Source organism: Podarcis filfolensis (assembly GCF_964270895.1).
Source record: "Podarcis filfolensis genome assembly, chromosome: 4".
In the NCBI taxonomy this organism is placed as follows: domain Eukaryota; kingdom Metazoa; phylum Chordata; class Lepidosauria; order Squamata; family Lacertidae; genus Podarcis; species Podarcis filfolensis.
Window position 1 is genome coordinate 63052764 of NC_139607.1, and position 13807 is coordinate 63066570.

At 41.0% G+C, this 13807-nt stretch overlaps 1 protein-coding gene across 1 annotated transcript; it reads right to left on the bottom strand.

Annotated features, from left to right (window-relative positions):
• Positions 1-3246: 3246 nt before the first annotated feature.
• POU1F1 (POU class 1 homeobox 1) lies at positions 3247-13119 on the bottom strand (the record flags this gene model as incomplete). The annotated part of the gene is made up of 7 exons (XM_083611719.1): positions 3247-3527; positions 5705-5765; positions 6102-6266; positions 7205-7443; positions 8158-8275; positions 8407-8472; positions 12978-13119. The coding sequence occupies 7 exons, from the start codon at positions 13117-13119 to the stop codon at positions 3314-3316; spliced, it is 1005 nt and encodes a 334-aa protein (XP_083467845.1). The 3' UTR covers positions 3247-3313.
• Positions 13120-13807: the final 688 nt, after the last annotated feature.

Sequence of the window (13807 nt, forward strand, 5' to 3'; positions counted from 1 at the left end):
TCAACTCTCTTCCTTCACAGTTGTCATTGTTTTTGGGAAGAAGGCCGCTACTATGCATGTGTGTCAGGCAGCTGTTAAAAGTGCGGGTTCCTTAGCAGAATTTTATTTCTGAACAGTGTGTTGATCACCATAAAATGGAAGCTGGAGCATCAAATTCATTCAGTAGCATCTAGAAGTGTAGCTGTACTGCAATTTTGAAAGAAAAAAACACTAGATAAATAATACCAGGACAACAGAAGTGATAGATATCAAAACATGTATATTGCAATTCCTGTTCTTGCCAAAAACGCGTTTTATCTTAGGCTTCCACCCTGTCAAAAAACAAAAATGTAGAAGTATGCAATGCTGAAAGTTTTAAACTGGCTGATATACTACAGAAGAAATTACACAGCAAAATAAACATTACGCAGCTTGGCAATAATGCTGTGTTTTCCAACAATTCCTGATGCTTGTTTATCCTTTGAACAATAGCCAGACAACACATTGAGGTGGTTCACACATCACATTAAACTAGGGCTGAAGAACCGCAAGTCTGCCGGGCCCCAATTTGGCCTGAAAAGCAGTTTTCCTTGAACCACACCCAAACACACCTACTATCAGGGTGTGGAGACACAGCTGCCAAGGAACAGGTGAGCTCTTTAAAGTGCACTCCTCACTGTTCCTGGGCAAGCAAGCCTTGCTGTCAGCACCAACCAGCTGATTGGCGCTTTCAGCTAGCCTGCTGGGATTGACACTTTATAGCAAGCTCCAAAACAGCTTGCTACGAGCACACACATTCATTTGCAACGCTGGCTTGAAGTGAAGTTGGTGATACAAAGGATCTGCCTCTGCAGGCACAATTCAAGCCATGCCTGCAATGATAGATAGATAGATAGATAGATAGATAGATAGATAGATAGATAGGATCACCATGTGATTGTGATGTCTAGGGATTGACAAGTGGAAGGCTCCACCCTCCTGTCAAAATGGCCAGTGGTGGATGATCGGAATCTTTCCCTTAACTTTGTCTGGATGCTGTTTTCCACTGCAATTATTTTAAACCAGGCATAGGCAAATTTGGCCCTCCAGATGTTTTGGGACTACAACTCCCATCATCCCTAGCTAACAGGACCAGTGGTCAGGGATGGTGGGAGTTGTAGTCCCAAAACATCTGGAGGGCCGAGTTTGCCTATGCCTGTTTTAAACTATGGTTTGAAGTGACATGAACCAGGCCATTATTAAATGAGAATGGGGAGAACCATAGGCATAGCTCAGTCGATAGAGCATGAGACTCTTAATGTCAAGGTCATAGGCTTGAGACCCATGTTGGGCAACAGATTCCTGCATTGCAGGGGGTTGGACTGAATGACCCACCCAACTCTACAATTCTATGACTCTACCTTGTGCTCCTTGGAGAAGAATGTGGGATCTAAATGCAACGAAATAAAAAATTGTGTTTTTTGTTGATTGCCAAATGCTTGTTTGTAGCAAGCCGTGTGTGTCTCCCATTCCGTGCTGTGGTCATTTCCAAGATGTGGGTCAAATGCCGTCTAGCTTATTAATAAAGGTCCCAGTTAGAGACCCCCCCTATAGTACCTGGTGCTTTAGCACGATCCTTTTGTTTATAGGATGAGGCCTCTAAACTAATACATTACTGGCTTCCCTGTATAAGCCAGGATAGAGGTAATTGCCATGTTTATTCCAATGTAGTTTAAGGAATACCTCTCATTGGGCCAACTGCCTTTTGGTAACAGCAAGCTTTTAATCCTGGCTGGACTTCACAAAGCAAAAAATCAAAATGCAAAGGTAGAGTGAAGTAGCTTTAAAGATGAATGTACAGAATGCAGATGTTAGATAATGCCTGCCTATAAGCCTTTCCCATATTAAAAGTTCTTGGCGATATTTTAACCAGCAGGCCCCTCACTGTTTGCTAAAACTGCTCATTAGGCGACAGCTGCTTTAAGGAGCTTTTAGGTTTAAGGATCCTGTCAACTAGGAGAGTCCTCATCAATGCCACCGATAAGCCTGCCCCAGTCGGAGCTGACAGTTTTTTTCATCCCCCCTCTGAAATCCCTTGATTCCTGTCATCTTTTTCTCCCCTCCTATGAAATCTCATTCTTGCAGAGGAAAAGGCTTCATGCTGTAACTTATTTAGCTAGTTCAATTAATGTCTAGGGCGCTAATGAGAGTATTTGGATTAAAGGACTACAGCATATAGATGTCAGCAGAATTTGCCCATAACCTCAGGCTTTTAAATATCCCTTCCATCTCAATCTCTGTCCAAATTGATTAGGCTGGTATAAGTTAAATGGCATTTTTCTAGTCTGTGGATCTCAATGTAAGTTTCAGAGCTTACACTTCAGGATCTAGGGAATTTCTGAAATGCAGATTACAAGGGACAGAAACCCCCTCCCCACCTGCCTGTTTCAACAGACAAGGGATTATTGGAGGCACAAATTTGAAGAGCAGCCATGTGAATGCAGCCTGCAGCCTTGGTGTTTTGACTGCAAGTGTAGTTCTTCACACCTAGATGGATGAATGTTAACTGGGTTGGAGTGGTTTAGGGAAACTGACCATAGGGGATAAATCAAATCTCTCAGTTTCTTCCTCTTAAAGAAGCAGTAACTTCAGCTGTAACCATTCTGAGTTAAACAGTAAACCATGTACAGATCAACATATAGTATCTACACAAGCTAAGATCCACAGCTATTTATACTTAAAATAAATAATAAGTTACTCTGCCTTTTACTTTGAAATGGAGCTGGTGCTGTTTTGTACCACGCTGATCCATAGCTAGCTACTGGTGGGTAAAAAAATGGGATATATCATTGATATTTAGATACATGGTGGCAGCAGTGAACAACTAAGTAAAAGATTTTAGCCTAAAATAAAGAAAGCAAAGCACTTGGATGTGTGAGAACATCCCCTCCAAAATATGCAAGTAGTGTTCACCACAGTAGGCCACCCTTTAAAGGTGAATATCTAACCACCTAACTTCTGCATTCTGCACCCATAGGAGTCATCATGACCCTCCAACACTATAGACAGTGGTATTAAAATAAGCCAAGCAATCTTCACTCCTGCTTTGCCTATTTTTGAATTTTGGCATTACTAAATTGCACAAGGTGCTGCTGCACTAGGCTGTATTAACTGCACAGTATTTAAATAAAGCACCCCTAAAATTATTTATCATTAAGCTTGACAAACTTGTAAAAGTGGTAAGCATTACATGCCCTGCATTTACGCCCGTTTCTTTTCCTGGGGGGGGGGGGAAGGAGGGAGTCCAGTTTTCAAAGTATTGCTGTCTAAAAACCCCGCTTCACTCCAAGAAAGTCTAGTGGCACTCTTGGTGGTCCTTAATCATGGAATTGAAGGTGTTCTGGTGCAAACTGGTCTTCACTCTCTTCTCTCGTTGCCTTCTGTTGCAGAACCAGACCCTCACCACTTCTTTCTCCAGATTGAGCCCCTCGGCCATCCTCATGATCTCCTGAGATGAGGGCTTGCTTTGTTCTGCAAAATGGCTCTCGAGAGCTTCTTTGGCTGCAATGCTAGAAAGGAGAACCATAACAATTCGATCATATCCTTGGTATCTCAGGCTGCATGGAAACTATGGGCCAGTTCATGCAAGGCGTTTCACATACACGACAGGAAAAAAAGTATGACATCCACATGTCATTTGTAGCCTGGGTTGTGCGATGCAAATAGGAAGCATCATCCGTATTTATCCCTGTGCTTTCAATACTAGCGGAGCAAAAGAGAGCAGCACCAAATTCAAGAGAGCAAAGAGAAAAGCAAGGCTCAAATTGGTGCTTTAAAAATGGACGGTACATTGCCAAAGGTGTTTTAGTGAAAACCTTCCTTGGGAATATCTCTCACACATCCAGAGAGGCCTCAGCCACTTCCACCTTTGGAGGCCCCTTGCCATAATAATAATAATAAAAAATGAAAACACTTGAGCAAAAAAAGGTAATCTGTACCAGTTAACACAAAATTATGTGTTTTACCAAATCACTTTTTAAATTGGCTTAAATTTGCGGTTCTAATCTGAGAGCGTAACGTTTAAAAACAAATTGGAAACCTTGTTACGATATTATGATATTGCCTCATTCTTTGGGGAAACTACAAACGAATGTTGAAATTGCCTCCAAGCTGCTTGTTGTGCTTTTCAGCCCAAACTGAAATAGTGTGAAAATATTCAGATATGTGGTATATTTCTTCCAAAGCCAAGTGGGATAACAAAAAACAATTCCCTCCGTAGTGGAACAAAATTTTATTTTGACCACAAGGGGGCAGCATTATACTTTGTGTTTGACATGAAAGGGGCTGTGCAAAGCAGGTAGGATTCTGATGCAAAACAGCCGGGATGGTATGTTCCCTTTTCAGGGTTTCTTTTTAGAGAAGTTGTACTTTGCAATGTATTTGTGTTGCTGAGGTTAAACAAGCCAGGAATGGGTGGGTGGGTGTGGGTGTATCAGCATCGGCCGGGTGGTGGAGTAAAACAAAACATTGTGGTTTTTATCGATTCAAAATTGTAGAAGATTGAATTAGCACGGGTCTTTTAAAGTGACCATGAACTCAACTGTAAGTATATGGAGGAACAAAATAAAAAAATTCCTTCCAGTAGCACCTTAGAGACCAACTAAGTTTGTTATCGGTATGAGCTTTCATGTGCATGCACCACTTCTTCGGATACCATGCACACAAAAGCTCATACCAATAACAAACTTAGTTGGTCTCTAAGGTGCTACTGGAAGGATTTTTTTAATTTTGTTTCGACTATAGCAGACCAACATGGCTACCAACCTGTAACTAGATATATGGAGGAAAATAGTGTGATGTTTTGGACCTCGCCCCCCTCCCCAAATATAAGGACCGTATATGTAATTAACAAGGCAATCCTATACATGTGTATTTGGAAGTGGTGCAATGGGTCAGGGCATCTGGCTATTAACCAGAAGGTTGGTGGTTCGAGCCCACCCAGGGAAGGCTGTGGGCAGGATTCGGTTGCACTAGATGACCCTCAGGCCACTTTTCACTTATGTGAGTCACACAGTGGCTTCCAACAATAAACAACATAACAGACCATCACAATTACAACATAAATCACATAGAATAATTAACAAATCGCCAGTAAAACAATTGCAAATCATCAGCAAAGCAACCATCTTCTATAAAACACTTATTTACAAAACAACTAACGGGGAAAAAAGCTAAGCAGTCTAATTCTACAAGCCACCGGGGGTGGGGGAGCTTTCCAACTATACAATTCTATGATTCTAGGTTCTTAGCCTCCAACAAGTGTTTTATAGCAGGGAAGGGTCCCCTCTTTGTACCTAAGGGCTGCATTGCATTAGTGGGCTGGGCCAGAGGCAATAATGGGCCAATGGAGAAGACTCTTACCTTTCCACAGGAGGCTACATTCTAGCCACACAAGAGTCAGGGGTTTACACACCCCTCCATCATCCATCCAGAGGAGTAAGATGGGCAAAAGCACCCATGGGTGGCATGGAGCAGGGCCATTGGGGGTTCATCCTAGGGGACGTGTCTTGAGAGCTGGCTAGAAAGACCAGGTAGGCTGCCTTTTGCCCCTGGACCCGAGGTCCCTAACCCCTGGTATGTAGGATGGCAGCCTTAGGAGACTATTCCTACAGATGGGAATACTCAAGTGCTAGCTGCCTGCGTTTCCCAAAGCTGAAAAGCCCAGTTCAGCATCCAGCCACATTACCTTATGGTTGTTCTGCGTTTCCTTTTCCGCTCATTCACTCCAACTTTTTCATTGTATAAAGCTGCAGAACAGAACATTGTGAGAGAAAGCGACTTCCAGTGATAACATGCACAGTATCAAAAGCTATTGTGACCTGCAATTCCTGTGAACTCACATTTCAGTGATTTCAAAATAGGACCCACACCTAAGACCCAGGGGGCGCTTTGTCACCTGGTTCATTGGCACCTGGGACAGAGCTAGTGGGAACAATGCTGCTTCCTCCCTTGACTAAATGTGCTAAAGGGGTTGCTGGAGCAGGCTTGTGCTTTCTGAAAATTGTTCTCTGCTCCACATCAGTTTCAATGCACACAAGCAAGGAAATCTCCTTTAAGAAGAGCCGTGGAATTTTGGGTTATACCTCCTACTTGTTCTGCTTCCTCCAGCCACTTGGTTAGGATGGATTTTAGTTTGCAAGCATTCTTGAAGCTCAGCTGCAAGTTTTCAAACCGGCAAATAGTTGTTTGGCTGAACTCAGAGCCATGCACGGCAGCCAAAGCCTCTCCAACATTAGTCTGGGTATAACCTGCCAAAAGAAAACAATCCTACAAGCTCAGGGAAAGATGCTGGCATAGGAACACTTTATCTATCTATTTATCAGTCTACACACCCACCCACCCACCTATATATATATATGCATACACTGATGACTTTGATGCTCATCCGGAATTTTTCTTTCATCTAATAAAACAAATCTGATTTTGATTTCACACCAATCAAACACAGAAAAGGTTTTCCAATGGGGAAACTATTAATCTGTGGCTGCAAAAATAACAAAGAATCCTGTGTCACCTTGAAGACTGCATGTGCTAATTAGCTGACCAATGCCAGGCTGTCCAAATTATCAACTTTGCATGAATGGCCACTGGTAATGCCATAATTTGCACTCCCTGCACTTCTCTGCATTTCTTTTTCTTCTGACCTCAGTGAGATTAGTAGAGAGGATGATTCTGTATCTATGGATAACACTTAATGCATCTACAGCCACTTTATGCACCACATGCCACAAAAGTTATGCCAAAGTAAATTTCTTTGTTTTTAAGCTGTCACAAGACTCCCTGTTGCTTGTACAAAATAAAATGTTTTAATTTTAACACAGAAGGAGACAAATTAAAAAGGGAGCCTGGGACTTATCCTTGCACTATACAAGGATTGCGCTATACATTCCCTACTACTCAGAAAAGACATTCGCATTTAGATTTCCTGCATATGATCATTTATATCAGTGCACCATTTTTGAAGAATGTGGGAGGCTTGAAAAGCTCCAGTATTGGGTAAACACCCAGTTCATTTGCAATAGTACTTAGACATGGACCTTTCACACTGCCCTTTCTACTCTGCTGCTGAAAGTTGACCATTTCATCATTATCAGTCTGCCACAATCCATGCATTTGTCGCTTTAGCATAAGCAAAAGATTTTTTAAAAAAAATCTCCTAACATCTTTAGTTAAATGAGTCACATACCCAGCTTAATTCTTCTCAGCTTGAACTCGTTGGCAAACTTTTCTAGCTCCCTGATTTCAGGAGAATCCATGTCTATCGGTTCTTCGATTGACTTGTTCTTCTTGCGGAATTCCTGCTTAAAATCAGTGACTGAGTCATCTCCAAGGATGGAGGGGTGCATGGAAGGAAAGCTGTGGCCCAGAGCACATGAACTGGCGCTCAGCGCATGGTCAGGGAATTTATAAAGGCAAGGGGTGAGGCTACCTGTTGGAGAACAAAAACAAACACTATAATTTCCTAGATCACCTCATTTAGCAGCAGTGCAATCCTAGGAAGACCTTTACTCAGAAGTAAGCCTCACCAAGAACAACGGGACTCACTCCCAGGTAAGTGGCATGGGACTGAAGTCTTAATAGCTTATTCTCGTATCATGTTACCCTGGTCCTATGTCCATTGGCCTTATTGATTGTGCTGTAAACTGCTCTGTCGCCATCTGTGGTGAAAAGTGGTCTATAAATATTGGAAATGAATAAACAAATAGACTGTGCTAGCTTCCCAATTTGTTTCCAATACCACTAAAGGTGCTAAAACCCTAAAAAGCTGAGGGCCAGGCTATCTGAAACACTATCTTTTCCCAAATGAACCTTTCCACAGGCTAAGAAGTCCTTTTGTATCTCCCACGAAAGGGAAAGATTTGGTTAGTGAATAGACAAGAAGGGGCCTTTTCTGGGGCAGCTCCTGAGTTTGCAGGATTCCCTCCAGATGAAAATGACTAGCTCCAAACACAAGGTCCCTTTTAGTCATCCTTATTCTGTATGGCTTTTCATTGTTTTTATATGGCAATTAAGATTTAAACCCTGCTCCTTTTGATTTTGAACTACTGCTGTTACAGGAATGCCTCTTGGGTGCTGAAACCTTTTATGTAATAAGGTTAATCAGTTAGGGAAAACAAAACAAAATGAAACAGGACAGACTTGCCTTGCAATGTGCCAACACCATTCACAATGTTGGGATGGGGCATACTGCAGGTCTGCAAAATGCGGCTTTGAGAGAGGCTGGCTGCCAGCATATCTGGACCTGCAGGCTTGATACCTGGGTAAAAAGGGGGAGGGGGAAGTTGAGAGTGCAGTAAGACCATTTCAGTTGAGACAAACTGAATTAGTTACAGATGTATCCCCCCCCCCACTTTATGGGCCCACTGATTTTAAGAGAGCATTTCTTACCTGCCATCATGCCGTAGGCAGCTTGCTGGTTTCCATAATGGCAGGAAGGGATGGAATAATGCAGACCTGATAGAACATTTCCCAGTGTTGGCATGGAGAGGCATATGGAGGAAGATTTAGGGATTGGGGTTAACAAAACAGAGGATAACGGTAAGAACATGCATAAGGACCCGAAGATCATCCTTTCAACTCAACCAAAGTATACTGCAGTGGTACCTCAGGTTACATACGCTTTAGGTTACAGACTCCGCTAACCCAGAAATAGTGCTTCAGGTTAAGAACTTTGCTTCAGGATGAGAACAGAAATCGTGCTCCAGTGGCGCGGCAGCAGCAGGAGGCCCCATTAGCTAAAGTGGTGCTCCAGGTTAAGAACAATTTCAGGTTAAGTACGGACCTCCAGAACGAATTAAGTATTTAACCCAAGGTACCACTGTATGTCATTGAAATTCTACTCAATATTGACCCAGAATAGATTCCAGTGTATAGTTAGCAAAGTAAAACCTTAAACATGTTGCAGGGTTACCCCCCAAAATAGATCAGCGGCAATTAATATTTCATCCAGCCGAGCTTTACTGCTCCTGAAGGCAAATGAGCATAATGGTCACAAATCCAATACATTCAGGATTGGCGCTGTCCATAAGAAATCCAGCTGCAGCAGACTTAAATTAACTTACAATGACTTATAATAAGTCTAAAACCTTAACACTAAGCATGCTATGTACAGAACACCACACCAGAAGGAAAAGATATAGAAAGAGAAAGTGAAACCCAGGCTCCTTCTGGCCCTACTTTTATCGTCAGCATGACCTTGACTGAAAAGATAGGAGAACCAAGTTTAAGCCAGCTATACTCAGCTTCTCTGAAGGAATAACACAGAATATCAGGAACTCCTGCTTGTTTCTTCCACACAGAGAAGCTTCCAGAACCCTCTTGAATTAATTAGAATGGGAAAGATCTCTACACATCAGATCAATACTTTCTGCACCAAGAAATGCAAACTGGGACCAGTGTACTAGAATTGTCTTGCCCCACATGTGTTCATTTGACCTCTTCAGTTGAAGAATTAGCACCACTACGGGTGCCACACAAGACCCGTTTAGTGTGGCAGCATCTACACTTTGGAACTCCCTGCCTGTTGAGATGAAGCAGGTGCCTTCACTGTTCTATGTTTGGTGCCTGCTGAACAAATTCCTGTTTAGACAAGCCTACCCAGACACTAAGAAAGTGGAGGTAATTTTATTCAGCTTTAGTATTTTACCTTCTATTTATATGCTTTAAAAGTATGGTTGTAATTTTTTCCCTTTATTTTATTGTTTTATCTTTTTGTAAACTGCTCTGAGCGGTGTTCTTTTCTTTTTTTTACAATCAAGTCGTGTACAAATGTTATGAAATAAACAGGGAAATAAATAATATATTATATTCACATTTTGGATCTGTCTTGAGTCTATACTCTACCTTTTGGAGAGCATCTTAAGAAAGTGTGTAAATTTGAGCTGTACATTCAGGAAAAGCAACTGCATGCACCCAGCTTTCAACGCACCTCAGATTTACCGTGTATGACAAAGTTGTTGAAAGCAAGTGGAGCAGAAGTCCAGTAAATGTAGGCCATTGTGTGCTAGTTATAGTGATTACTGAAAAGCTTGACACATAAAATGTAAATTATGCTTATGAGATTTTATTTTATTGTGTAAATTTTACAAAATAAAACTTTTTTAAAAAAAATAGCCATGTCTGATGTGGGCAGATGATAAAGGAATCAAAGGAACATTTGACTACTTCTTGAACTATGAATGGCTTCTGCGTTAGTCAAATATACCCATTGTTCTTTGGTTTGATTCCATTTTACACAGAAGGAACTCCCCTGCCCGCAAATCAGTGCATCCAGTTTTACTTCAAAACAGAGCTGTTTGTTAAAGATCACACATGCAAGTTTCAATATAGTTCTGTACTAATCACAGGCCAATCCTTATCTGGCAGGCTGGTCAAAAGTCCACAGTATGAACTATTCACAAAATTTTTAAAAAGCAAGTGTGTTTATGTGTGTGGCAGGGGGGTTATGCACTGCAAATAAATCACTGTGTGCCAAGCCGTTTTTGATTTTCATTCTTTCAGCCACAGTTCTTGTTTTAAGGCATTGAAATAGAAATGAATTATATTCCTGGAAGGATTCTATTTCACATTAAATTAAAACAGCAGTGCAGCGTTCTGCTTCTTTCTTCATTTCTTTTGAATCCACAAATTGGTTTTCTCCCATGTAACAGGAAAAAAGTTTTAACTTAATGATCTTTGAAATAGTTGGATACAGTATAATATACTTTCAGGGTCATCTGCTTTAATACACATCTTGATGCTTCTCTGAAATTAAAAACGGAGAGCTCTTGAAGTCACAGGAAACCTAAGGAACTGAAAAGAGCCTGGCTTAAATTGCCTGCAGGGCAGAGGAGAGAATAGCAGTTTCTGAGCACAATGACTTTCATGCATCACTGATATAACTCATTTGGGAGAAACCAGATGTGGAGCAATGAAGGAACACCACACAAAAGCCTCTGTCAATGGGACATGGATCTGTACCTTAAAAATCATATTTCCCTGCCTTCCCAAGGAGCATCTATTATTCTAAACCAGCACAAGGCATCCTCTGCCTCCTTCTGAGTGGTCTGTCTTATTGTTGTTGATGTGGCATGGCCAGTCACTGGGACCATAGTGCAGCATTTAGTTGTGAGTCCACACTACCAGAAGATTATTTGGAGGGGGGTGGTAGTGTTAGTGGGGAGACATTGGTGAAGTCGAGGTTGACCAGGTAGAACGTTGCCAAGGTAGCCCTCAAACCTAATTCTGGCGCTTCTTGAAACAATTCTTATTTTGGAAAAAAATATTCTAAAACTGTGAACTCTCTGGCAGGTTATATAAAACCTTGCAAGAGTTTGAAAGTATGACTTGAGACAAATGCAGATGTGGCAGAAAGTTCAGAAGCCATGACCCACTTTTCCAGTTTAGACTGACCTTGGATACGGCTGTGTTTCCAATCCCAGTTCAAAGTGCCAAATACTGCCTTTAAAGATTTACGACCAAGGTGTTTTAAGGATTATCGTGCGATCATACCCAATTTCTGAGATCTTTGAGGCCATTTCCAGCTGGGTTCAGACATGCTGGTGGTAGGAAAATAGGACAGAGTATCTATGGTTGCAGCCCAGACTACGGAATTCCCTCTCGGAGGCTTGTTGGCTCCTTCCTTATCAAACTTTTATTGGTTGGTGAAACCTCTTTTTGATGTACCTTCAATATAGACTAATTCCCACTCCCTGTGCCCCTCCCTGGGTGTTAGGTTGCAAATTCTTCTGATTCTATTTTCCCTTCTGCTTAAACACACATACTGGAGTTTGAAAAAAATGGGCATACAAATGATTTTATTTAAGATTGAAATTGTCATTTCATGCCACTTGGAATAAATTGATGCTTTTGATCAACTCTAAAGGCCCTTCCAAGCAACCTTTTTATTGTGCTTTCATGATTACTTGGTATCAGGGAGGTTATACATACAATCCCACTTTCAATACTGTTTGTGTTTGCAAAGCTTTTGGAGGCAGACAAACTCTTCTGTTCCCAAACAGTGCATGTTCCTGCTAAAATCCTTCAATTTTTTATACCACAAACATTCCAAGTTATTTTTTGTTTTTCACTCCCAGATAGCTTTTATAGCACTCTTGTTCAAGATGTGTAGCTCCAGATGACAATAATGCAGTAACACTGGAGAAGCATTGCAGAACATCTAATAAAGCAGAAGGATGTGTGGATGCTCCAATATAAACCACCACAAATTCAGTATAAACGAGTCAATTACATGTTGCAGAATATACCACCACCTAGAGCAGCAGCAACAACAAAAATAAAATGTCATATGGAAGACTCCAAATGAAAATTAATTGTTAATAATGCCATACTTAGACATGCAACTGAAAACAGGATTTATTAGCTTGGTTAATATTTGTATCACCTTAGATTTTTAGTGCTTGCATATGTGCAAACTGGTTGGTTTTATTTCCCACTTCATATAATGCATCTTCCCATTCTTTAGTATGAGTTTTTGAGAAGTAGGAAATAAGACATTTTAGATTGTAAATGGTTTCAGGAATTGTGATACGCTTTTACCATTTTGGATTTATGTTTCGTCTTGTTTTTAAATGGTTTTAAATTTTGTACGTTGTGTGAATTGATTTTATTCACACATTTGTACACCACCCTGGAATCGTCTGTTGAAACATTTAAAAAACACTTTAAAGAAATACGACATCAGATAAATAAATAAGACACCAGCCTTTTGATGATGCATTATGATGATCCAGCTTCTCCATTGTGAAGATTTTACTGGAAAGCTAATGTGGCAATTAAAAACAACAACGACTACACCATACACAATTAAACCTGGCACGCTGGTAGTTTTAGTTTGAATCATTTGCTCAGAGAACCTAATCTCTTTAAAAAGTTTTCCCTTCAAGGGCTTGCGTAGCATATGAAAGATGCCAAGGCATGGCACATTGAGAAGAGCAACACTGATAGAATAAAAAAAGTACCTGCTGAGACCACATTGGTGGCATGATTGGAGACGGGTAAGCACTCTGCAGCACTGTGATGCATTATCAGAGGCAGAGAGGGTGACGAGTCTGAATTCAAAGGGATGAAGGTGTCAGCTGAAGGAAAGGTTTGACAACTCATTTCCACAAGCAAACAGAAAAGGAAGAACGAAGAGATGCCTTGCTTTTCTCCCAAGTCTACCCTATGCAGTTCCCAGCAGTGCGGATTTGATTGTACCACTTTCCCTTGCATATATACATAACATGGGTTATGGTGCACAGGGAAGTCGTGTGCAGGTATTTATACTGTCAGGAAATCCCTTTATCCATTTTAATGTGCTTTGCCTGGCCAAGTTGCCTGATCACTTAGGAACCTCCTTCCTCCCCACCCAAATGCAACAGACACCCAATTAATGAGGGGAAACCAGAGACCCAATTTTTTCCCAGGTTCTTTTAAAGCAGGCTTTTGTGAAGGAACAATATTGGATAAGGCTGCAGGAGGGAGTCTTTTTACCCCAATTTCTGCTCATATGATAGTTGAGGAAACCTCCTCAGTGTTATCCAACCGTATGAACACCTGCCCCAAAAGCCAAAAAACAAACACTCAAATCACACAGAGATCCCCACCGCACAAAGCAAAAGGTTGAAAAACCAAAATATTACCAAAAAAACACCCAAAAAATCCAAAAGTTATATATGTAAATTAAAATCAAAAACTATAGAAATGAGATTTGGTTCTTAATTTTTGGATTATATGAAGAAATCTGTAAACAGATGTTATTTCATGAAGAAGGCTTCAAACATACTACTCTGCATGATAGGAAATACTA